This window comes from Elephas maximus, chromosome 9 (assembly GCF_024166365.1).
Source record: "Elephas maximus indicus isolate mEleMax1 chromosome 9, mEleMax1 primary haplotype, whole genome shotgun sequence".
Taxonomy (NCBI): domain Eukaryota; kingdom Metazoa; phylum Chordata; class Mammalia; order Proboscidea; family Elephantidae; genus Elephas; species Elephas maximus.
The window spans coordinates 80,009,358-80,035,296 of record NC_064827.1 but is presented as its reverse complement, the minus strand read 5'-3'; the positions used below and the strand labels follow the sequence as shown (position 1 = coordinate 80,035,296).

The 25,939-nt window shown below is 48.1% G+C and overlaps 1 protein-coding gene across 7 annotated transcripts in view; it reads right to left on the bottom strand.

Annotated features, from left to right (window-relative positions):
* MIGA2 (mitoguardin 2) overlaps positions 1–23,007 on the bottom strand; it is a 29,902-nt gene extending 6,895 nt beyond the window's left edge. For 3 of the 7 annotated variants that reach the window (XM_049895942.1, XM_049895945.1, XM_049895940.1), the window contains exons 1-11: positions 20,205–20,427; positions 19,102–19,312; positions 14,747–14,859; positions 13,638–13,755; positions 13,149–13,285; positions 8,702–8,819; positions 7,316–7,416; positions 6,622–6,737; positions 3,543–3,615; positions 3,254–3,340; positions 893–997 (exon numbers count right to left, since the gene is read on the bottom strand). In XM_049895942.1, coding sequence (XP_049751899.1) covers positions 893–997; positions 3,254–3,340; positions 3,543–3,615; positions 6,622–6,737; positions 7,316–7,416; positions 8,702–8,819; positions 13,149–13,285; positions 13,638–13,755; positions 14,747–14,859; positions 19,102–19,312; positions 20,205–20,300 — 1,275 coding nt within the window. In that variant the 5' untranslated portion in view covers positions 20,301–20,427. Of the gene's footprint in view, positions 1–892; positions 998–3,253; positions 3,341–3,542; positions 3,616–6,621; positions 6,738–7,315; positions 7,417–8,701; positions 8,820–13,148; positions 13,286–13,637; positions 13,756–14,746; positions 14,860–19,101; positions 19,313–20,204; positions 20,445–22,927 lie in introns of those variants that run through there. The other 4 variants (XM_049895944.1, XM_049895943.1, XM_049895946.1 and 1 more) reach the window with 3 other exon arrangements.
* Between the last annotated feature and the right edge of the window lie 2,932 nt (positions 23,008–25,939).

Here is a 25,939-nt window from a genome sequence, read left to right as displayed (position 1 = left end):
CTCACTGAGTACCTACTGCCCTCCAGGAGACGGGCACAGCGTGACAGTGTGATCTCACTGTGGAGGGATGGGCGAGAGCGTGCGGGTTAGAGTCAGGAGGCCAAACATTCAAATCTCCATGACCTTGGGCCTCACTGGTAAAATGGGAGAAGCTGCAGCCCCACACTCAGAGGGCTGTTCTGGGGACTTGATGAGCTCATACATGTAACACAATTGGTCCAGTGGCTGGCTGGTGTTGCTGAGTATTAAGACTTATGCATGTACGATGCGTCCTTTACTCCCTGGGGCCCTGAGGTTTAGCTGGGGCTTAAGACACAATCTACAGATGTGGATCTACATTTACGTATATGGAAACGATATGTGCCAGGGTCTTTTCTAAGCATGGGTTAACCGGCTTCATTCTTACGGTCCTCTGAGGTGGGTTCCATTACTATGCCCACTTGACAGAAAGAAATACCGAGGCTTCAGAAGATCGGTGATGTGCCTGCGGTCCCAGGCAGGATGCAGCTGATGCACAACAGCACAGGCAGGTGGATGCCATTTATAAAGACCCATGGGCCGGGGAGACACCAGACAGATATTTACCAAGATGTGAACCGGGCAAATTGGGCATAATTTTTCTTTTTTGTTTTGTCTTAGTTTTTTCTACAATGAGTATGCATCATCTTTACAATCATTTTTTTTAAAAACTACTTTCATTAAGTTTTAAAGAGAACTTGCTAGGATGGTCTTGGGCCATTCCCTAACCTCTCCCTGCCTCAGTTTCTTTATTTGTAAAATGATGACGATGAGATGATGAAGATAATAAGAGCTGTCCCTTGCTAAGCATGTCTGATGTCATCTCACAACATCCGGGGCATGCCCATTTACACAGGAGGAGACTGATACTTGCAGAGGTTTCGTGACTAGTCCCAGGGACAGGCAGTGAGGAAGTGTCTGATGCTGTAGAGCCTGGTGGTGGCATTTTCCCAGACCGGGGATCTGGCCCCAGCTCCACCTGCTCGGAAAGATCCCACAGAGACTCATCGGTCATTGCTCTAGTCCCAGGGCCCAGTGCAGTCTCTGGTGCTCAGGGGCTGCTTCACAGTCTTTGACACTCTTCTGTTTCATAATAAAAATGAAACGTAAGTCCCGCACTCAGGTAGAGGCTAGGGAGAGGACAGCCATACCTCCAGGCCCCTCTGGGAGCAGCCACAGAGAGCAGCGCCCATCCATTATGCTCCTTGTGCCCACTTTAGCCCCGCTCACCTTCCATGCATTTGTTCAGCAAACAGGCTAAGGGCACAGGCTGGGGTCAGGATGACCTGGGTTCAAATCTCGGCTCTACCTTCACTTGCTTAGTGATCTAGGGAGCTCCCTTTGCCCCTCCAGGCTTGGTTATGTTACAATCAGAAATAAAAACCAGTAAATAAAATTAGCATAAGGAGAAAAAATGCCAACCCTTCCCCAGCTCCCCTGTGGCCTACAGGATGAAGCTAAAGCACCCCAGCCTGGCACGTGGGGCCTTATGTGACCTGGCCTGGCCAATCAATCTGGCCCATCTCCTGCTGCTCACCCACAGAGCCCAGGACCCTTGTTTGGCCAGGCCAGCCTGCTTGTCCCATTCTCTCCCAAATCCAGATGGTCTCGTTGCCATCTCTACCAAAACCTTTCACCCCATGAGGCCTGCCACGGGTGCTGTCTCCCCTGAGAATTCAGTCTGCTTCTGTCTGGCCTTCTTCCACACCTCCAGTGCCCCTTGTGTAGAACCAGGCCCAGGCCAGCCCCACCAGACTCAGAGCTCCTTCGAACTGGAGCCACACCTCACTGTACTTCAAGTCTCCCAGACTCCACTGCCTGCTAGAGGCTCTGAGCCATGTGGCTCCACCCAGGAGCAAACAGAGCTCCCTTCCAAGCCCAGCACTGACACTGCCCAGGACCTGGTGCTCCAAGGACTGGGCCTGGACACCTGCTCTAAACCCGGCATCCCCGCTGACCTCACAGTAAACGGGCCCAGTGAATTGGAAGGCAAGAGACGTGTTTAAAGCATAAAGCTCAGCTTCCTACCACATATAAGCTATTTTGTTGGGGAAGAACTCTAAAAGCACACAGACACTTATGCACACACGCATCATCTGTAAAAGGTTTGATGACCACAAGGTTGGCTTGGTCCATGGGGGACACCTTGTGTTGTGCTCATCATCACTATTAACACTAATGATCTTCACTGAGTGCTGCCTGGCCTGACCCTATGCAACACAGGTTCCGGCATTATTGCATTTACTCTGCCCAGTTGTGGGAGGCAAGTAGTATGACTACATCCTCTCTTCAGTGTGGAAACTGAGGCACAGAGTGAATTTAATCAGCAAAGTCACAGAGGGATCACGTGATGGAGCTAGATTCAACCTAGGTTTACGTAGCTCCAAATCCCGTCTTTGTAACATCATTTCTAACTGCTACAAAATGAACAGGAGCCCTGGTGGTCCAGTGGTTAAGAACTCGGCGGCCGACCAAAAGGCTGCCAAGTTCAAATCCATGCGCCACTCTTTGGAAACCCTATGGGGCAGCTCTACTCTGTCCCACAGGATCACTATGAGTTGGAATTGACTCCATAGCAAAGAGTTTGGTTTTTTATACAATGAGCAGGTGTTCCTTATATGAGAACAACCAGTGATGGCTATTATTTATCGAGTGCATTATCTCATTTAATCCTCATAAATGGTCTACGAAGTGGGTACAATTATTCTCACCCCCAGGATTCAAATTTCTAAATATTGATTACATGTTGAAATGATAACATATGAGATATACTGGGTAAAATAAAATATATTATTAAAATTAATTTCACTTGTTTCTTTTCATTTTCTTAATGTGGCTACTGTTGTTAGTTGCTGTGAGTCAATTCTGCTTCACGATGACACCACGTGTGCAGAGGAGAACTGCTCCATAGGGTTTTCAAGCCTGTGATCTTTCAGAAGCAGATCACCAGGCCTATCTTCTGAGGTGCCTCTGGGTGGGCTTGAACCACCTACCAACCTTTTGGCTAGCAGTTGAGCACTTAACCATTTGTACCACCCAGGGACTCCATGTGGCTACTAGAACATTTAAAATTACATCTGTGGCTCGCAGTATATTTCTGTTGGACATCCTTCTCCAGAGCCATGTTCTTAAACACCATGGTGAACTGCTTATTTTCAGACTGGCTTTTATAAAACAAAAATTAAGAAAAGAGTGAGAGAAAGAAAACCTGAACAAAAAGCCCCACCCCCACTACCTTCTCAGCCTTGGTCATCAGGCCAGTCACCATCTGCCGGCCAACCTCCCCGAAGAAGAGCCGGTTACTGTTGTCTTCCAGGAGTCCCTAAGGAACGAGGGAAGGAGGGAAGTGAGCCACTGGACGTGGCAGTCCCCCATAGCGGTGTGAGGGGCTGGGCATAGGCCCCATTCCACAGAGAAGCCAGGCGTGGACACAGGCAGTAGGAAAAGCCACATGGACATGGCTAAGTTTGACCACCCCCTCTGGCTCCATCCACCCCAAGTTGCACCCTGTACCCTGTACCCACCTTGAAGGCCTGTCGGACACAATGCAGCTTGGCCAGAAAGTCCTGGTCATTGTAGCAGCCCAGTAACTCTGTCCTGAGGGGAAGAACAGACAGCATCACACTGCCTGGTCCCCACCCAGCAATGCCTCTATGAGGGTCAGGATGAGCCCTGGGCTGGGAGGTAGAAGGGATCTCAGGTAGATGCCTACCCCTCTCTGGGCCTCAGTGTCTCCCAAGCCAAAGGAAGAGGCTGACTGGATGCTCTCTGAGAACATGTCTGCCTCACTGCACTGGGACTGACACAGGTGGCAGGCCTGGTCATTGGGGATCCGGCTGACTTTAGCCTCCTTTAGGTCACAGTCAGCCCCAAACCCTCAGAGGCAAAGGATCAAAATTGCTCCCAGGTAAGAGAACAACAGGGCAGGGAGGTGCCACCCACTCCAGACCAGGCTTTCTGTGGCAGCCAGAGGGCACCAGGGGCTTGCCACCCAACTATCCAAATCACTGAAGTTTCAACCAGGGCTTTCAGCCATTTTCAGTCAGTGAACTTTAAAACACATACACTTAAATCCAGGAGCCAGGATCCAAAAGCCAAGTTCTGAGTTTCTGCCTGGGGCAGACAGATTGCTTTCAGGTGCCAACCAAAACTGTGCTTAGTCATAGGCCTATTGCTGCTGGGTAAATTAAAAAGAACAAAACCTTCCCAATTCAGCCAGAACAAGGAATAATTAGTCACACAGGGATAATTTTACAAGTTATCTTAAGTCTCTCTTTAGCCACAGAATGCCCACCCAGGAGCTAAATGTGCCGAAATTGAAGGACTCCCTCCAAGACTGGAGACCAGAAAAGGGGTCTGCCCAGTTCATGGCCCTCTGTTCCTCCTCCAGCAAACCAAACTGTTCCAGCCAACATTCTTATCTGTCATCAGTGAGGTGAGCAAGATCTCAGCTATTATTTACCTATCAGCTCAGCAAAGATTCAAAGCCCTATAATAGTAATACAAGCAAGAGCGTGGGGAACAGGCCCACTCATACACCACTGCAGGAATGTAAACTGTACAAACTTTGTGGAGGGCAAGTTGGTAAGACGGCTATATCTGCTTATTAACATTTCATATTTTTAATTAACCAACCCAACCCTGCACCGTCGAGTCGATTCCGACTCACAGCGACCTTATGATCTGTATTTTTAATTATATGTTGTAAATATAAATTTGACTCAATATCTTGCTTCTAGGAATCTAGCTTATGGAAACTGGAGCAAAGCTATGTGAGTCAAGATGATTGCGTATGTTACTGAATTGCAGATGTAGAAATTGCTGAGATGGTATATGTTTTGTTACGTATATTTTCACCACAATAAAATAAAGATGTTCATTGCATAACATGATAAACATAACTAATGCTGCTGAACTACACACGTGAAGAATGTTGAAAAGGTAAATGATCTGTTACCTACATATTTACCACAATTAAAAAAAAAGTTCATTTCAGCATAGTTTGTAACGGCAAACTATGGGGGCCAGCTCAATAAATGATGGTCCACCCCACAATGGCGAAGCAAGTGGCCAAGAGAAACAGTGAGGTTGGAACAAGGCATAGGAAGACATTCAAGGTGTTACTTGGAAAGGGAATGATATAAAACAGTACGTGGTGTATGTAGCACGATCTCAATTTTGTAAAAACAGAATTCCTATTTTAATTTGGAAAAAAAAAACAGACAATTATTAAGTCGATTGAATTTTTGGGGACTGAGATTACAAGGAAATTTTGTTTCCTAAATATTTGTATAATGGTTGAATTTTTTCCCGTGTGCATGTATTGCTTTTGTGATCAGAGGGGGAAAAAAAAAGATCCACATTTACGAATGTTCTACCGAACAAATAATTGGAAAATAAAATAGAAACACTTTACAATGGCATAAAAAATCAAAGTTGGAAATAGATGGTGTGATGGTTGCACAACACTGTGAATGTGATTACGGCCACAGAGCTGTACACTTAAAATGGTTAAAATGACAAAGTTTATGTTATACATATTTTGTCACAATAAAATATTTTTTTAAAAAAGGCAAAGACCTAGGAATAAATTTAACAAAAGATGTACAAGACCTCTACTTCAAAAATTATAAAACACTGATGAGAGACATTAAAGACAACTTAAAGAAAGATATACCATATTCATGCATTAGAAGAATCAATACTAAGATGGCCCCAAACTGATCCACAGATTCAACACAACCCTAATCAAAATCTGAGCAGGGTTTATGTGTGTGTGTAAAGTTACAAGCTGCCTCTAAAATTTATACGGAAATGTAAAGGAAATGCAAAAGCCAAGACAACCTTGAAGAAGAAAAACTAAGCTGAAGTGAACAACTTCACTACCGTATTTCAAGACCTGCCATAAAAAAAAATGCCATAAGGCTACAGTAATTAAAACATTGTAGTATTGGTTTAAGAATAGATATATAGGCTAATGGAACAGAACAGACTTTCGACAAAGACACCAATATACATCGACAGGGAAAGGAAAACCTTTTCAACAAACAGTGCTAGAATAACTGGATATTCATATAGAAAAAAATGAATTTTGACCTCTACCTCATACTGTGCAGAAGTATTAAGATGGATAAGAAACATAAATATAGCTACCGATGAGAAAACCGAGTCTAAGTTAAGCAACTTGTCCAGTGCCACATACTATAAAGTGGCAGAACCTAGATAGAATCCTCAAAGCCTAGGTTCCCAACCTCTGCTAAAAAGGGGTGGTGTTGGGACACTGGGTTTAGAAAGTGCCCACTGTGTTTCTGAGGTTGCACTACTTTGAGAACGTAAAAACAAGTGTCAACTATAGTTACATTATTAATTACATCAATTTATTATCATTATTGTTAATAACAAGCCTGTCTGTCTTGGTGCTTGGGGCCATTCATCCTTGGCTGAGCACCTGAGCTGTTGCCAGCCCATCAGGGGCCTCAGCTAGCCTGGCCAAGCTGAGTCCTCACCAAGCACAGCTGGCTTCCCCAGCTTCCTCCAAGAGGACAGGGCTCACCACACCTGCCTCCTGCTCCCTTTCTCCCTCCCTCCTTCCACTGAGCTCACCTAAGGGTCCGGCAAGGTACTTTCCCCTCCTTCACCAGTTGCAGGGCCTCCTCGTAGGCAGCAGCCGGCCTGGAGAGTGGGATTGGGTAATCTCCAATCTGCAGGGACTCAAAGAGCTGGCGGGGGTGATGCAGAGGATGAGGAAGGGGGGCAGTCAGAGCCTTGTAAGCTGCATCAGTCTGTCAGCAGGGGACACCCTATGGGCTTCCCCCCACACCGCCAGCCTCTCAGAGGGTATGTCAGAGGGAGCACTAATCCAAACCAGGAGGATGTCTGAGTAACCTGGAGTAGGTCGCCACTGCCTCCTGGCCTCAGCATCCCCATCTCCAGGGGCCCTTCCCAAAAGGACCATTTACTGTCCACAGGCAGAGGACAGCTGGGCCTGACACACGTGGTCTTGGCAGGAGACTAATGTCAAGCAATGGGCATAGATGTCTGGAGAAGGGTTAGGTTAGTGTGGCTGGAGCAGTTGAGGGCTGGGGACCTCTGCTCTCCTCCATAGGACCTAAGACCCTTGGCTTCCCAGGCCACCTCCTCTCTAGAAAGTGCGTTGAGTTCCCAGAGTACAGCACTTGGTGACTGCCAAATTCTGCTCCCACTGGAGGAAATGCCTTCACTTTCCCATGACCCAGGGCTTGCCCTGCTGGCCTCCACAGGAACTTAACCCTTCACCCCTCCCTGTGCCCTGCGTCACCTCAGTGGCTGAGAAGAAGGAATCCTCCGAGGTCAGGCTGTCCTCATCATCGGCCCGTAGATGCAGTGAGCCCTCAGTCAGGGGCAGCATGAGGGTCTTCTCTGAAAAGAGAAGGGCTTGGCTGAGATTTCCTCACAGAACTTTCTAGGATCCAGGTATGCAAAGCCTGCCAATACCAGATGCATGGAAGCTCTGTCTAGGGTGGTTGATGCAGATGCTCGTGGAGCTCCTATTTATTGAGTACTTCTGTGTGAAGACGCTGGGCTATCACCTCAAATGAATTATCTCCTTCAAGACTCACACATCCCAAGGTGGGCACACGATCATCCCCACTTCGTAGGTGGGGACACTGGGACATAGGCTGGTGAGAGGCTGGCCCATGCTCACAGTGATGGACCCTGAGGCCTGGTGGTCCCTGAGTTCTGCAGGAGGTGGAGACCCTGCTGTGCTATAGCCCTGGGCAAGTTGTGCCTCCTTCCTGACAAGATGAAACTTAGCCATTGGTACCAAAGGGCTCAAAGGAGTCCATGGGCCACTCACTCAGTGTTTCTGCCCCCTCCAGCTCAGGGGCTGAAGGGTTTGGATCTTTGCAAGCACTTAGGAAATGTCTGTCAAATAAGCAAAGACTACAAACCCGCAGTGGGCCACCCTGAACACCCTACCAGCCCAAGGACAAGCCCTTCGCTGCCACGTGGGGAGGCCAGAGGAAGCAGAGTTTCTCCAACAGGCAAAGTTACATTGAGGCCATGTGGGGAGAAACCGCAAGGGCACACAGAGCCTTGGCCAACCCACTCCCCTTTCTGAGTCTGTGTCGCCACCAGTACAGCCAGGGAGCCTAATACTCAGGAGAGCCCCCAGACAAGGCCATGAATCACAGTCACAGCACAGGGGCTGGTACACAGTGGGCACTAGGAGAATGCTGGCTGCTTGGCTGAATGACTTCATTCACACTTGATGATGTCACACCCCATTACCTCAATGGGGCCAACAATGGGACCTCTGTTCTTGGCCTTGTGGCCTACTTTGGGTTAATCTCTATGTGAGCCATCCCCTCAGCCTGCCCAATGCCTGCCCAGAAGCCAGCAAGTCAGTAGGGGAGTAGCTCAACCCAAAGGCCCAGAAACACCATAAGGGGGATGCCGATACACAACCCCCAAGGTCTGCTCCCAGTGGGACAGGGTGAGGAGCACTAGCCAGGGACTCCCAGGCCTCATCCCAGCTCTGATCCTTCCTGCCACGTATAATGTCCCTCGCTGGGCCTGTTCTCCCACCTGTGCAATAGGCACTGGAGCAGATGAGGTCTGAGGGCCCTGAGGACCCTGACTTGTCCAATCCACTGAGACTGGTTCCGCCCTGGTTCTCTCACCGCCCCTGGGCCCAGCTCACCGAGGTCCAGCAGCATGTTGTCCGACGGGAAGGTGGAGCCAAACTCCTCCTGCAGGTGGTAGGCACGGCGCAGCAGCGACTCCAGCTTCTCTGCAAACTCCCTTCGCTGCGACTCCTGCTTTGTGGAATGTAGTGGCCATCAACCCAGACCCTCCAAGCTCCCCATGGGAATGGTCTCAACCCTCACCACTGACACAGCCTGAGCCCCAGGCTCCTGGGGAAGGGGGAGAAGGCTTCATGGCACAGGAGCCAAACAGCCTCGGTGCCAGACCTGCACTGGTCAGTACAGGAGCCACCTGCCACACGATGTCATGGGGCACTTGAAATGAGGCCAGTCTAAACTGAGATATGCCATTAAGTATAAATTATGTGGTCTTGGCCACCAGATTTCAAAGACTTAGCACAAAAAAAGAATGTAAAATAAGTCATTAGTAATTTTTTATGTTGATACACATTGGAATGATAATATTTTGGATATATTAGCGTATTCAAAATATATTATTAAAATCATTTTTGCTTGTTTCTTTTTTTATGTGACTCTAGAAAATTTTAAATTAGATCTGTGGCTCACAAATAGACATGGGTTCAATCTTGGCACCAGCAGTTCTGAACAGCGTGACCTGGGCAAATAACTTCCCCATTCTAAGCCTCAATTTCCTTATCTGTCAACTGAGATAAGAGTGGCTGCTTCACAGGGCTTTAGGGAAAATTTAAAGAGGTAAGAGTATGCAAAGCACTTTACACAAGACTGGCCCATGGCAATGATCACTAAATGATTCCTGTAACTACTGTTATTATTACTATAAAAGGAGTATGATTTGGAGCCCAGAAACAGCTGGGTTCAAATCCCACTGTCATGTACTGTGCGTGCTTGGAAAGCATTTTGCTTCTGAGCCTCAGTTGCCTCCTCTGTAGAATGGGGACAATAGTATGCGTCTCGTGAAGCACAGTGTTTGGTACACAGGGAAGTGCAATAAGCAGTTAACAGTTGTTACTGTGTTGCTGGGCTGCCAAGTGAAGGGAACTCCAGTTTCGTGCAGGTCTAGGGCCATAGCCAGCAGCTCCCAAGGCTGGGCAGTGAAGGGGCAGTTGCTTGGGGAGGACATGGATGGCAGGAGAATGGTTTGCAGAGAAGCCTGAGTGGGCCTTTGCTGGAGGTGGAAGGTAGCTTGGGGTGTGCAGTTCACCCGGTACTTCCCTCCAAGGAGCACACAGCAGCATCTTGTAGCCTCAATGACCTCTTTGCTGCCCTGGGGGCTCCAAGGCTGAAATGTGGGAAGAAGAGGGCGCTGCTCAGTCAACTCCAGGAGTTTCTGGGCCGAGCGGTGAGACTCAGGCAGGCCCGATTCTATCTTCCACAGAGGCTGCCAGATCCAGTACCTGAAGGTAACTGGACCCCAGGGAGGAAACAAGGGCCAGCTCTAGTCTGAGGCCACTCGGGAGAGGGAGCCAGAAGAGCTCAGATGGCACAGTAACAGTGGAAATGGCTGCCACTTGCTGAGCGTACACCTTGGACCAGGTACCTTGTCATCGTACTCATCGTTCAGGCAAGTGTCTGGTCCATGTCACCCAGGTAGAGCCTGGCAGAGTCGGGATTCAACCCCAGGCCTATAGGACCCCAGGCCTATAGGACCCCAGGCCTATAGGACCCCAGGCCTACGGGCCTTTGTGCTCTGGCAGGTTCAGGCCCCGCCCATGAGGCTGCTGGAGCCTGCAGCTTTAGCAGAGATCAACACTGCCCTCAAGCCAAAGTCAAGCTATATGCTTCTCATGATGAAATAGTTTATGTCCATGTAAAATACAAAGGAAAGCTGAAGTGAAAGAAGGTGAGTTACAAAAGATTACGGGTGCTGTGACCCCATGTTTGTGTAAAAACACTAAATATATACAATATACACTTTAACACAGTGTAACAGCAAAGTCTGGGAGACACACCCCAACATAAGAGGTGTTATCTCTGAGCAGTGAGATGAAGCAGATTTTTTTTCTTTTTTCTTGTCTGTGGCTGTCATTTGGGGAGACAATTACATGTGGGTTTTGAGTCTCGCTGTGCAATTCACCAGCTATGATATCTTGAACCGGACATTTCTACTCTCTGTGCCTTAGTTTATTCATCTGCAAAGCAGTGATGATGATAAAACCCACTCCCCTTAGGCTGTGTTGTCCTCTACCCTGAACGGCCTGTGGCAACCCTTCCATCTGAACCCTGGAGCCCAACAGACCACCAAAAAGTTGACACTCTTCACACTGCTCCTGTGAATTGCTTTGGTGGCTATATAGGGTCCAGTCATAGGTTTTATCTCGGGGGTCTGGAGCTCTGATCTGCTCCTAGGAGGAAGCCTGACCACAGAACTCTGCCATCAGCACACTCCTCCCTGGTACCATGCAAGGCCAGGGAGAAAGAGTGACAGGCCTGGTTCAGTCCCCACCGCAGTTCCCACACTGGAGAAAGGACACTGCTGAGAAGCTGGGGCAGGTGCATTCCCTTCATGAGTAAAAAGGATGCTTTGTTTAAAAGTCCCAAGCTCACAAAATGGAGCTGTTGAACATTAAAAATAAGAACGGTAAGAATATAATGACATAAAAACCACGTTTAAAAAAAAATACACATCATCTCACCACCCGAAGTTAACGCTTGCTACACTGCAGTGTCTCCCAGACTTCATTCTTAGACTGTGTTCAAAATATATTTCATATATCTAATACTTTTTATATAAACATAGGATCACGCTATGCATACTCTTTTGCACACCAACAAGGTGTGCAAAATATATTGTTAAATGAAAAAAAACAAGGAACAGAAATGCATGCAGTAGGCCCCAATCTTTTTTAATTTTTATTGTGCTTTTTTTTTAAGTGAAAGTTCACAAATCAAGTCAGTCTCTCATACAAAAATTTATATACACCTTACTATATATTCCTAATTGCTCTCCCCCTAATGAGATAGCACTCTTTCCCTCGGCTCTCTATTTTCGTGTCCATTCGGCCAGCTTCTGACCCCCTCTGCCCTCTCATCTCCCCTCCAGACAGGAGATGCCAACATAGTCTCATGTGTCTACTTGATCCAAGATGCTCATTCTTCACCAGTATCATTTTCTATCCCATAGTCCAGTCCGATCCCTGTCTGAAGAGTTGTAGGCCCCAATTTTTTAAAGGATAAATGTGCTATTCTAGTTATTAAAAAACTGGAAGAATGAACAGCAAACTTTTTACAAGAGAAAAGACTGTGGGGGACTCTTGAGCTTTATGCTTTTGGGTAATGATTTAAAATGAACACATATGAGCAATAAAGTTCTTTAAAAAAATTGAAAGAGAGAGCTAATATACTTGGAGTTGTTTAAAAGGGTAATAAGCGGAAAAAACCTAAACAATCTAATACAACCACCTAGATAGCTGGTAAAATAACTGATGGTCAGTCTTGTGATATAATTCAGTAAAGCCATTAAAACTGACATGGATACATACACGAAAAGTACAAGCAAAAAGGGGGAAATCTGAAAAAGACTGGTGGACCATATCAATGCCAATATCCTGGTTGTGATATTGTACTAGTTTCACAAAATGTTACCATTGGGGGAAAATGGGTAAAGGGTACATGTATTATTTCTTAACAACTTGCATGTGAGCCTACAATTATCTCACTAAAAATTTCGATTTTAAAAAAATAACATGAAAAGATGTTCAAGACATGTTGTTTAGCAGAAAGAAGTCTGGTAATAAAACTTTATCTACTAGATACAACAAGATCTTGGTTCTACTGGTTAAAAAAAAAGAAAATATAGTCCCTACCTCATGCCACATACAAAAATTAACCGAAAATGGTTCACAGACCTACATGTAAGAACTAACACTATAAAACTCTTGGGAAAAAAAATCTTGAGTATATCTTCATGACTTTGGGCTAGGCAATGATTTCTTAGATATGACACCAAAAGCATAAATGACATAATAAAAAAAATTAATTGCGACTGAACAAAATTAAAAACTTTTGTGTTTTAAAGGACACCACCAAGAAAGTGAAAAGAAAACAAACAGAATGGGAGAAAATATTTGCAAACCACATATTGGATAGGAGAATATATACACAACTCTTACAACTATATAATAAAAAGAAAAATTGAAAAAAAAAAAATAGGTAAAGGATCTGAATAGATATTTCTCCAGAGAAGATACACAAATGACCAGTAAGCACATGAAAAGATGCTTAGCATCATTATCATTAGCTATCAAGGAAATACACATCAAAACCACAATGAGATACGACTTCACACCCACTAGGATGGCTATATTCAAAAAGACAGAAAATTACAAGTGTTGGTGAAGACATAAAGAAATTAGAACCCTCATACACTGCTGGCTGGGAATGTAAAATGGTACAGCTGCTTTAGAAAAGTCGGGCAGTTCTCCCATGCCAGGGTAAGAGGGGATGCAGGGGAAGACCACCTACCTCGGATAGCACCTCTGAAGCCATCTCTGGGTTCTGAAGGCTGTCCCCTGGTATGGGGGTGCTGGCGCTCTCTCCCCTCTGCCCCACGCTCAGCGCCTGCTCCCACTTCTGCAGAGCCTCCTCGAATAGTTCCATGCCTGAGCACAGGCAGGAGAGAAGGGTGAGTCAGGCCCCCAGCAGAGAAAGAGCTGCCTGGCCCTGTACAGCCTCACTCAGTGAGGAGACAGCAGGGCCCAGAAGGACAAGAGCCTGGCAGGGCGGTGGGCCAGGTCCTGATCTCTTTTTCAGGATTTAGTAGTTTACAGGTCTTCATTCAGACCAGATTGGTTCCTAGAAGACTGTCCCCTGCCCAGAAATGGCTGGGAACCATGATGGGAATGGAGGTGAAATATTATATAAAATGTCCTGAGCCCAGCCTGGGTACCAGGAGGAGGCCATTCCTCCCACCCCTTCCCCAAGAAAGCCCAGAGACTAGTCTCCAGGCCTTACCTTGCATGTAGAGGCTTTCAGCGTTCCCATCGCTGGCAGCCACTGATTCTTCCATCCCTCTGGCATCCCATGGTCCCGAGCAGACTGCCACGGGGCTGGATGAGTTCACTGCCACCATCTGGGCACCAAGCAGTGCAGGGGCCCAAGGGCATGGAGTGAGGCCTTCCTGGGCCCTCTGTAGGATCCCCCATACCCCCTCCAAATATCATCCCTGAATTAGCCCCTGGCCATAGTGTCTAAGCCCCTAGCAGAGCTGGTTCCACAAACTCCAAGTGCCTGATGATGTCTCACAGAAACTGCCTAAGTGGGAAGAAACACTGAACCCAACAACTGGCCTAGGAACCAGCACCCTCTGATAAATCCTGCCCTAAGCCCAGCTCCTGACCAGCACTATCTACTCCCTGTTCTGGAGCTCCTCTACCGGTCTGACAAGAAGGCCTGAGGGACCAGCCATTACAGGCTCAGCCAGGCATGAGGGCCACAGCCATAACCACATGCCCTCCCAGCCTGTGGGCTCCTCCAGGACAAGAACTATCTCTCACCCACCCCTGTGTCCCCAGGGCAGTGGCTGGCCCAGGGCTGGGCCTTGGGGCTTGTTGAGTGAATTAATGACTGGATGAATGAACAAACCAAAAGCCACCTCCCAGAGAAAATAAACTCCTTTTTGTCTTATTTACCTCCACACCCCCAGTGCCTAACAAAATCCCTGGCACAAAGCAGGTGCTTGCTCAATGTCTGATGAATGCATGAATAAATGAACTTTCATAGATAAATATCTTCCCCAAGAGATCATACAGTTATCTTCTGAATCTTATCCGCCTGGCACATACAAGTGATGAATAGAAATCTTTGAAAGCCTGCATGGACAGATGCATGGATGGACGACTAGATGGGGGCATGGATGGATGGGTGCATGGATGAATAAATAGATGGAGGCATGGATGGAAGAATGAATGAATGAATGAAACTTCTTTCCTCTCCCTACCAGTCAATAAGCTTCCTGAGAGCAGGGACTAGGGCCTACTTGGTACTTGGTACTGAGCCCAGAGGCCGTGACAGGCACCCCAACTGCCCCTGCCTGGCCTGGCGCCCCAAGCCCAGGTCCTCACCGAGGCCAAGCTGTGGGAGGAGCCTGAGTGCTTGCTGGGCTCGATGGAAGAAATGCCACTGAGAGTGTCATTGCTCTTGCTACTGGGGCTCTGTACTCTCCGGCTGGAGTAGCCTGTAAGAAACAGGAGGGCAGGGGTCATGGTAGGTTTCGCACCTAGCCTCTACACATGCCATCCCCTCGCCTGGACCACCCTCCCCTTACCCCACAGCTGAGTGCCAGTCCTGACTTACAAGTCAGGGTATGGTCAAAACATCCTGATGTCATGTACCTAGCAGAAGAGTGCTGGGCCCCTGCCTGCTCTTCTGCTTACTACCATATCCCCAACACCCAGCACAGGGCCTGGGAAGGGCCCAGATCTGCCAGGATAAGGCTGAGAATGAGATCCGGCTACTTCCCCGTCTTCTTCTTAATCAGTTCTCCTTGTGTTGTTGATTATATGACTGATTAGGAAGTTTCCTTGTTCCAAAAGGGATTTGAGGCCACAACTTTTTAAAATACACCAATGACTTTTTTCAAAAAGTAAGTGGGAAAAGTAGGAAAAGGAAAATGAGGTGGTACCAGACAGCGGTGGCAGCATAGTGTACACAGGCTCAAGGTCAGTGGTCCCAGGTCTCCAGTGGCCAGTGCATGTCTCTGGATCCTGTCTGTAATTCTATTCTACTCTAGAAATTTATTTTTCCAATTGTAAAGATAAAGCTTCCCTTTTGCAATGATAATTCACAATTTAAATTCATTTTCACAGGAGATTTTTGCTTCTTAAAACAGCGTTTCTTTAAGAGAATGCCTTGCCTTTGAAAGAGATCACACGGCATTCATGCAAACACTGGGTTTCTGGGTTACGATTAACAGAGGACTGTGGGGAGTTACTGCTTTAAAAAAAATCTAAATCAATCCATCTCTAGATACATTTTTTTATTATTATTGTGATTCAGGTGAAAGTTTACAGAGCAAATTAGTTTCTCATTCAAAAATGTATATACAAATTGTTTCATGGCACTGGCTGCAATCTCACACTGTGCCAGCACTCTCCCCCTTTCTCTTTCCACCCCAGGTTTACTGTATCCATTCTTCCAGTTCTCCTGTCCCCTCTCACTTTCTCATCTTTGTTCCTGGGCAGGTGTTGCTCATTTCATTGCCTTTGCTTATGATCTAAGAAGCACGCTCCTCACATGTATTATTGTTTTCCTTATAGGCCTGCCTCATCTCTGGCTGAAAGGTGAACTTTGGGAGTGGCTTTGAGTCTGAGTTAAAGGGTATCTGGGGGGCCAAAGTCTTGAGGGTTCCTCTAGTCTCTGTCAAACCAGTAAGTCTGGTCTTTTTGTGTGAATTTGATCATTTGTCCTACATTTTTTTCCTACTCTGTTCAGGACCCTCTATTGTAATCCCAGTCAGAGCGGTTGATAGTGGTAGCTGGGCACCATCTAGTTCTTCTAGTCTCGGCGTTGTGTAGGCTGTGTGGTTCAGGTGGTCTATAAGTCCTTTGGACTTATTGTTCCCTTGGGTCTTTAGTTTTTTTCCCTCTCCTTTGCTCCAAACCAGAAGAGACCGACAGTTGTATCTAGATACATACATAAAAAGTCAATTTAAAAAAGAGTGTAAAAAAGATAGGTATACTACATAACACTTTTTTCTGTCCCTTAGTTCTTTCAAATATTTAGGAATAAATTCCCAGAAAAAAATCTTGTATCTAAATCAACCTATCTCTATCTGTACATCTATACCGATAATTTTAAAATCAATTAAAAAGAAAAAAAAGAGGGGAGTGACCAAATCAGTTAAATGGGGAAAAGAGAGTCTTTTTAACAAATGGTGCTGGCATAACTGGATATCCATCTGCAAAAAAATGAAACAAGACCCATACCTCACTCCATGCACAAAAACTAACTCAAAATGGATCAAAGACCTGTATATAAAATCTAAAACAATAAAGATCATGGAAGAAAAAATAGGGACAACGTTAGGAGCCCTAACATGGCATAAACAGTATACAAAACATTATAATGCATGTAGAAGAAAAACTAGATAACTGGGAGCTCCTAAAATCAAACACCTATGCTCATCCAAAGACTTCACCAAAAGAATAAAAAGATTACCTACAGACTAGGAAAAAGTTTTTACCTATGACTTCAGCGCCTGATCTCTAAAATCTACATGATACTGCAAAAACTCAACTACAAAAAGACAAATAACCCAACTAAAAAATGGGCAAAAGATATGAACAGAAACTTCACTAAAGAAGACATTCAGTTAGCTAATGGATACATGAGGAAATGCTCATGATCATTAGCCATTAGAGAAATGCAGATCAAAAACTGCAATGAGATTCCATCTCACTCCAACAAAAAGGCTGGCATTAATCCAAAAAACACAAAATAATAAATGTTGGAGAGGTTGTGGAGAGACTGGAACACTTATACACTGCTGGTGGGAATGTCAAATGGTACAACCACTCTGGAAATTGATTTGGCGCTTCCTTAAAAAAGTAGAAATAGAACTACCATATGATCCAGCAATCCCACTCCTTGGAATATATCCTAGAGTAAAATAAGAGCCTTTACACAAACAGATATATACACACCCATTGCAGCACTGTTTACAATAGCAAAAAGATGGAAGCAACCAAGGTGTCCATCAATGAATGAATGGATAAATAAATTATGGTGTACTCACACAGTGGAATGCTACGCATCTATAAAGAACAGTGATTAATCTGTGAAACATTTCATAACATGGAGGAATCTGGAAGGCATTATGCTGAGTGAAATTAGTCAGCTGTAAAAGGACAAATATTGTATGAGACCACTATTATAAGAACTCGAGAAATAGTTTAAACAGAGAAGAAAATCTCTTTGATGGTTACGAGAGGGGGGAGGGAGATAGGGAGGGAGAAGGGGATTCACTAACTAGATAGTAGGTAAGAACTACTTTAGGTGAAGGGAAAGACAACACACAATACAGAAGAGGTCAGCACAGCTGGACTAAACCAAAAGCAAAGCAGTTTCCTGAATAAACTGAATGCTTCAAAGGCCAGCGTAGCAGGGGTGGGGATTTGGGTACCATAGTTTCAGGGGACAGCTAAGTCAACTGGCATAATAAAATCTATTAAGAAAACCTTCTGTATCCCACTTTGGAGAGTGGCATCTGGGGTCTTAAACGCTAGCAAGCGTCCATCTAAGATGCATCAATGGGCCTCAACCTACCTGGAACAAAGGAGAATGAAGAACACCAAGGACACAAGGTAACTATAAGCCCAAGAGACAGAAAGGGCCACATAAACCAGAGGCTACATCAGCCTGAGACCTGAAGAACTAGATGGTGCCCGGCTACAACCGATGACTTGCCCTGACAGGGAACACAAGAGGGAACCCCTGAGGGTGCAGGACAGCAGTGGGATGTAGACCCCAAATTCTCGGAAAAAGACCAGACTTAATGGTCTGAGACTAAAAGGACCCCAGTGGTCACGGCCCCTAGACCTTCTGTTGGCCCAGGACAGGAACCATTCCCAAAGCCAACTCTTCAGACAGTGATTGGACTGGACAGTGGGATAGAAAATGATGCTGGTGAGGAGTGAGCTTCTTGGATCAGGTGGACACTTGAGACTATGTTGGCATCTCCTGCCTGGAGGGGAGATGAGAGGGCAGAGGGAAGTTGGCAGAATGCACATGGAAAGAGCGTGTGGAGGGAAGGAGCGGGTTGTGTCATTAAGGGGTGAGCGATTAGGAGTATATAGCAAGATGTATATAAATTTTTGTATGAGTGACTGACTTGATTTGTAAACTTTCACTTAAAGCACAATAAAAATTAAAAAAAAAAAAAAGAGGGGGCAAAAAACCACATCAACAGCCACAAAACCAGGGGCTGCCAGGCACTGAAGGTGGGGAGAAGGAAACAACAAAGGGACACGGCGGAGTTTATAGGGTGATGGAGCAGCTCTTAATTGGTGGTGTGTTTGTCAAAACTCATAGAACTATATGCTAAAAAGGGCAAATCTTACTGTATATAAATTAAACTTTAACTTAAAAAAAAAACAACAACTGTATGGCTGTATATACACATACACCTTCCAGCTCCTGAAACTGAGTAGACCTCCTTCCCTGGACTGAGGACCCATGCCCCGCCAGCCCACTCTGGACCCAGGTGCTCCCAAAGGGGTCCTCAGACAATGAGAACAACCAGAATAACTTCCACTGACTGGGCACATCACCCACCAAATCCTCAAAATGACTCAAGGAAGGAGATGTCACTGTCACCCCCACTTCACAGATGAGAGGAACTCAGCCTGAAAACTGAAAGTCACTTGCTGAGCTGGGACTTGAATCCAGGTCAAGCCCTTCCCCACCACCTCACACCCACCTTTCTTCACCGATGGGACCTTCCTGGCCAGCAGGATGGGGAGGGGCAGTGTGCCTAGCTGTTCTCCTCCCATCTCCGGGCTGACTTGCTTCTTCCTCCGCCGTCGCCTCTTCAGCTGGTGGGCGGCCAGGGCCAAGGCCACGGTCCCTAGAGCCGTGGCAAAGAGGACCTTCCGCAGGCCTGGCGTCAACCGCAGCTGTGAGAATGCTGACTGCAGCAACAGAAGGTGATGGCCATATCAGTCTCCCTAGGAAAGTCCTGAGGCAGGCGGAGTGCCCCACAGAGCACCTAACAGGCAGGGAGCACCTCAGGCAGTGAATGACTGAGAGACAGCCACCTTCAGAAGGGGGCGTGACCAGCCTCTCTGAAATGTAGACCATAGTGTTCTAAAGAAGGGACACTCAGGATGGCAAAATGACAATGCCAAGGAGAGAGCGTCCAGGGTCCACTAGGTGTCCCTAAAACCATCAGTGATGATTACATCAGCAGCATTGACTGAGCACCTACTACGCCAGGTACCTCACTAGGACTTCCCTTGTATTATCTGTTGGCGCTTTTACCATTTTCCAGATGAGGAAACTAAGACTCACACAGGTTAAGACTCATGTCCAAGGTGACAGAGTAAGAGGCAGATGCTGAACCCAGGTCTGCCAGATTCCAATTTCTTAATGACTCCATGAAGATGATGACATTCACCCCACCCACTGTCCCATCTGCACATGTCCCACTGTTCTAGTCTTACCCTCTGTCCAAGTAGACTGGGAGCCACCCAGGTGGGGCTGCATTGCTCATTCCTTTCCCTAGTGCCTGGCACAGGGTGGAGCCTTAGGAAGTGTCAAGAGGCCTGCTCTGCCACAAACATTTGCAGTTGGCAGGTGAGGCACTGTTGATCCCTTTTATAGATTAAGAAACTGAAGCAGAGAGTTCACATAGTCTTAGGGTGAAGAGTGGGCTTGGGGCCCCAGACTCCTAACCTAGTCTTCCTTCCCCTACTCAAAGAGACGATGCCAGATACTGAGACAGCAATAACAAGGACCCAGCTTTCCTAGATGCTGAGGGGCACCTGGACTGAGTGGCTCAGGGTTTCATGGATCAATCCTTACCTGCCCAAAAGTCGTGTATAGGAACACAGGGATCTCAGCCACTGTCATGGCCAGGGCCTGGATCATAGACATGCCCTCGGTCCTCCGGAACGCCATGACAGGACCAGCACCCCAGGCAAGAGCCCACAGGGCCAACGGCTTCCAAAGAGGATGTCTTCAACTGGCTGCTGGCTGGGTCCCAAGCACTGTCCACACCCCAGAAGAACAGGGACACACAGACCACAGGGTCCCTCCACGGAGCTGGGAGGACAGATGGCCAAGTCAGACACAAGGAACTGTGCACATGGGTACACACAAATGCACACAAAGTGCCCTGGGAGATGAGGGGGGAGCAGAGCCTTCATCTGGAATATTAGGCCTGGAATCAGGCCCCAGCCCTCCTGCAGCCACCAGGGGGGAGGGAGCCAAATGCCCCACAGACCTTCTGCCTACCATGAGCCCTGGGAGTGAGAGAAGCTCTATGGGGTGCTGGCCCAAGAAGAGGACCCAGGGCCTGGGAGATGGATAGGTCAGTCTCAGACTTGGGGCTGTATGCCATACTTTCTCAACCTTTTTAAACCCATGACCCTTTTGGTAAACAAAAATCAGGATCAGGCCCCTAAGAATCCGTATATCTTTTTAACCTCCCACAAAGCCAAAACGTTCCTGTAGACTGTATTATGCATATTATTTTACTGAATCATTACAATTCTGTGAAGTAAATGCTAACCATTTTCCAATGAGGAAACTGAGGCTCAGAGAGGGTAATCCAGGAGCCCAAGGTCACAAAGCTGGTACTGGTGGACTCAGGATATGAACCAAAATCTATCGGACTACACACTCCGTGGTAAGCCCAACCCTTTTGGTAAACACGACATGGAGCAGGAAGGGGCAGCAGAACCCCAAATTACAAGAGCAGCTTTCCCCTGGGGCCTTCTGAGACCCCCAGGATACCCCAATACCCCATCCCAAGGCCAGGAAATAGGTGATTTGATCACACATAGCCCAGTCCCCAAAACCCTGTAAGGTGCCCCCCAACTAACACCACCCAGGCCAAGGGTACCTTCAAGGGCTCCCGGTACCTCAAGCAGAAGGAACACACAGGCCAGGGCAGAACATGTCTGCCTGGGATGGCGGCCAAAGTCACTGGGCCAGCACAAGAAATGCCTTATCCCCAGTGAGTGGGAAGCAGGGATGATCCTATCTGTCTAGCTCTAGAGCTGGAGTGTGTGTGTGTGGGGAGGGGTGAGGTACTGTTCTAAGACCAAGGAAACCATCATCTTGTCAAGGGTAGGAGACATCCTGCCAGGAGGCTGCAGATTGAGCTACATGACCTCCAGTGGTCAGGGCTCAGGTAATATTGTAAAGGATCCCCGTTCACCACCCATCCTGGCCCAGGCTTCAGAGCAGAGGGAAGACAAGAACATCAGAGGCTCAGCAGGTACTTACTATGGGCCAGGCTTGGAACAGGCTCCGCACAAGGGCTTCTGTCTAGTCACTCATGGAACCCTTACAATAATTACTGCTTCTCTCAACAATGGGGAAACTGAGGCTGAGAGATCAGCAACCTGACCAAGGTCACTGAGTGAATGCTCAAGCTGCAGTGTGACCTCAGCTCTGTGGGATCCCAGAGCTGCAGCCGTGTTTCTCCTGCCCTGCCTGCTACAACTACCACCCTTCCCTCAACCATGTCACATGACCCCAGGTGAGAGGCCACAAACAGCTACAAAGATGAGCCTGAGCATGTTCCAAAAGTGAGCCAGAGCTGAGAGGCAGGGACTGAGGCCTGGTATTTGTCTGCAGGAAAGTCAAGAGCAGCCTCTGCTGCCCCCACTGAGCAGAAGAGAAGCAGGTGCAAGGTAATAACACCGGCTCCCCAAGTCTGTTTTAGTCCAGCGGTGGATCCAGGTCCAGTCTATCCACAGCCTATCTCCTCTCCAGGATTACAAACGTAGTGAAATGACCTCCTCCACGTGGACACTTCTAATCCTGCCCTAGAACCTTGGGCGGGAACCCCCTCATTCCAACAGCTGCATAGCACTTACAACGCCTTCAGCCTGGACACACATGCTTTCCATCCCAAGTACCTCCTCCCCTGCCCTGGATTCCAATGACTGGCCTGAGTACCTCCTCATTCTGAACCTTGGTCACAGTAGCGTCCCTGACCCCCACACCCCGAACCATCCTCTGCCCAATCTCGTGTTCATTCCAGCCTGAGCACCTCAGCGGAACTGGCATTGGGCACCTCCAACCCACCCCACCACCCCCGGAGCTCAACCCTGGACCTCAGCAACATCCCCGTCTCCAAAACCTGTTCAGTCCATACCGGACATCCTGCGCAGTCCCCGGCCAGGCCGTCACCTCTTTTGCCCCAAACTCTGGAATATACCTAGGCATCGTGCAGGCACTCTCTGGCGCCCTCCATTGCTCAGACACCTACTCCTTCCATCCTGGGTACCTTCCCGACCCAGGTACTTGTGCCCCTGCTCCCAACCCCCTCAACGTTCCAGGCCCGAGCACCTGCTCACTGACCCAGGTACCTTTTCGTTCCAACCCCAAACAGGGGCGCCCTCTCGCGCCGCCCTCGGCCTGGATATCTGCTCATTCCAACCTGGACACCTTCTCGGTCCGGTTGGGCCCTGACACCTGCACCCCCTCCCAGGCCCAGTCCCCGCAAGTCACAGTCCCCGGCCCGGCTGCACTACCCGCTTGCCCAGCGGGCATATCCCGGGGCCGCCACTCACCCGGGATCCCATCGCTGCGGAAGGGCAGCGTATCCTTCCCCGGCGGCCGTGCAACCAACCTCGGGGGCCACCAGAGGGCGTGGCCCCGCACCAGACCGCCTCCTACTCTGGCCAATGAGCGTCGCAAAGTCTCTCCGCACCGCCTCAGCCTCGGGCCAAAATGTGGTCACGTGACAACCCTGGGCCCGCCTTTCCTGGCCCTCTACCCCACCTCCTAAGTGCGGTTGAGGCGCGGAAGTGATCGCTTCTCTCCGACGATTGGCCACTAGAATTAGATTGACACGGGCTGCTGAGTAGGACGGGACCACTCTAGAGGGCAATAGGTGGGTCGGTCATGTGTACCACGTGGATCTGAATGGCTCTCTGGGAGGAAAGGTTCGTGGTGTGAACTTTAAACTTTGAATTCTCTACCCCTGGCCACCCAAACACGCACGTACCTTTCCCGCCCTTTAAGGCCCAAGTTTCGAATGCCACCGCCTCTCAGCTCTGGCAGTATCCTCTTAAGCACTTGCGACTCTCCACGTTGTTATGGAATTGTTTACCAAAGTGCCATACCTCCACTACAATACACCGCCCCCTAAGAATTGAGTGTGTGATTCAGTTCGGACCACCCAAATGTGCCTTGCACTAAACATTGAGTTTGGAATCAGGCAGACCTGAGCTGGACTCAAGTTCTGCCATTTCAGCTCCCTGAAGTTTTCCAGTTTCCCTTGATGTAAAATGAGGATGGAATTCCTGCTTTGCCTGAGTCACAGGGCTTTGGTGGGGATCAAAAGATAACCGTGTGGCAGCCCTTTCCTCATTAAAGAGCTGGCCGCATCTCTGATTTTAAGTTACCATTATCAGCAAGTCATTCACATTTCTGCATTCGCTGAACAATAAATGTTTTTTGTGCGCCAGCCCCTCTCCTGAACACTGGTGGACGAGTGGTGGTCCCAGGAAGCTCACAGTCTGTCGGGGGGAAGTAGACACATAATTACAATCTTATGATGGGTGCTCTAACGGGGGAGACCCTGAGGATGTGGGATTACTAAGGAGATGCCTGGGCTGGACCTTTTGGGGGGGGGAGGTGAGGAATTAAGGAAGGCTCCTGAAAGAAAGGAAGTCCAAGGGGAGACCTGAAGGATAAGCAGGAATTAGCTGGGCAAAGAGTAGAGGGAGGAGCATTCCAGGAACAGCATGAGCTGTGCCCCAGAGGCAAGAGAGAACCTGGCATCTTTGACTCAGGGTGGCAGGAACCGGACAGAGGGGACAGGGGCAACTGACAAGGCCAAAGGAGGAGCCAGATGTGGAGAAGGGTGGTCTCCACAGCTGAGCTGCCTGGGTTCCAGGCTAGATCCAACACTTCCTCCCCTGTGACCTTGGCCAAGTCACTGAACTCCTCTAAATCTCAACTTCCTCACCCCTAAAATGAGGATGATGATGGTTTCTAAGCTGTTATGAGGATCTTAGCTGATTACCCACTTAAAAGTGCTCAGTGCTGGCCTGGCATGGGCTCAGCAGCACATTTGGCCATTACAGTTAGAAAATCCTCAATAGTCAAGTGGAGAGCTAGAGAAATAGGTGAAAGATATAGACTGGCACAGCTACAAGATCAGCAATAGCTAGCATGTACTGTTGAGCTCTCTCTCCCCTTTACCCTGTCGTGTTTTTCTTCCCAGGACTCGTCACCTGGTACGTTATATATTTGTCCATAAGGGGAGGGACCTTGTTTTGTTCACTGCTTCATCTGCACCTAGAACAATGCCTGACAAATAGTAGGTGCTCAATGTAAGTTATTGAATGAATGAACATACAACTATATTGATGTGTGATGCTGAAAGATAATATGGCTAGATGCTAGCTAAATGAATGATATGGTCAGCTATAGATAGAGAGGTAAATCAATGATCAGTACAGACGAATAGAAACAACACAGAAAAACACGGAGATGATGGATTGCAGCTATGCAGGTGGCATAAAAGTTGATGATGGCTCCATTTAGATCATAAATGCAGACCAGTGGTTCTGAACCTGGGGTGCACGTTAAATCACGTGGGCACTTTCAAAAGGTCCCACGTGCACCGAGAGAACCAAGGCCCTGGGGGTGAGTCTGGATTTTTTTTTTTTTTTAATTTCTTATTAACATCATGTGCCAGAGTCTGGATTTTGAACAAGCCTAGGGGCGACTTGAGGTTTACCCCTGCACCGACAGGCTGCGTTAGGTGACAGAAAACCAGGGTAAGTATGGGGAGATGACCAAAATCAGCCATCCAAAGGACAGAGCCAAGAAGGAGAAGGTACTAGTTCAGGTCAAAACCAAAAAACCCAAACCCAGTGCTGTCGAGTCGATTCCGATTCATAGCGACCCTATAGGATAGAGTAGAACTGCCCTATAGAGTTTCCAAAGAGCGCCTGGCGAATTCAAACTGCCGACCCTTTGGTTAGCAGCCCTAGCACTTAACCACTAAGTCACCAGGGTTTCCCTAGTTCAGGTACCACGTGGTTAAAAGATGAAGCACAGAGGCAGAGATGGAGAGAGGTGGAGACAGGTAAAAAGCTCCCTCCCAAACCCCCGAGAGGGAGTTATCTGTGAACCGGGGCCACCTGTCTACCTGTCTGAGTTGTGAAGAGCTGTGTTCAAACTCAGTACATGTTCGTACCTGAGGGCAGCCCCGCCCCTCCACTTGGAGAGAAACCCCGACCTTTGATATCCCAGCCGTAGGCCACCCCCATTCTCGTCATGTGCTAGGCTCCCGGCCCCGCTACCCGCTCCTTCCCCGCACATACTCCCTTCCTAGCCTTGAAGGATGAGCCCCCAGCTGGCCCTCAGTTGTGAGTAATGTCACCAAGGTCAGGGTCAGAAGAGTAGGAAGGGTGAAGAGGGCCAGCGTGGGGAGGGCCAGAGACCCGAGAAATAAAAAAAAGAAGCCGAGAAATAGGGAGACAGCGGGCACCACAGACAGACGGTGTGTGGGGCGGGCGGGGGAGGGGTGCGAGTAGACAAAGGGAGAGGAAGAAGCAGGAGAGGCC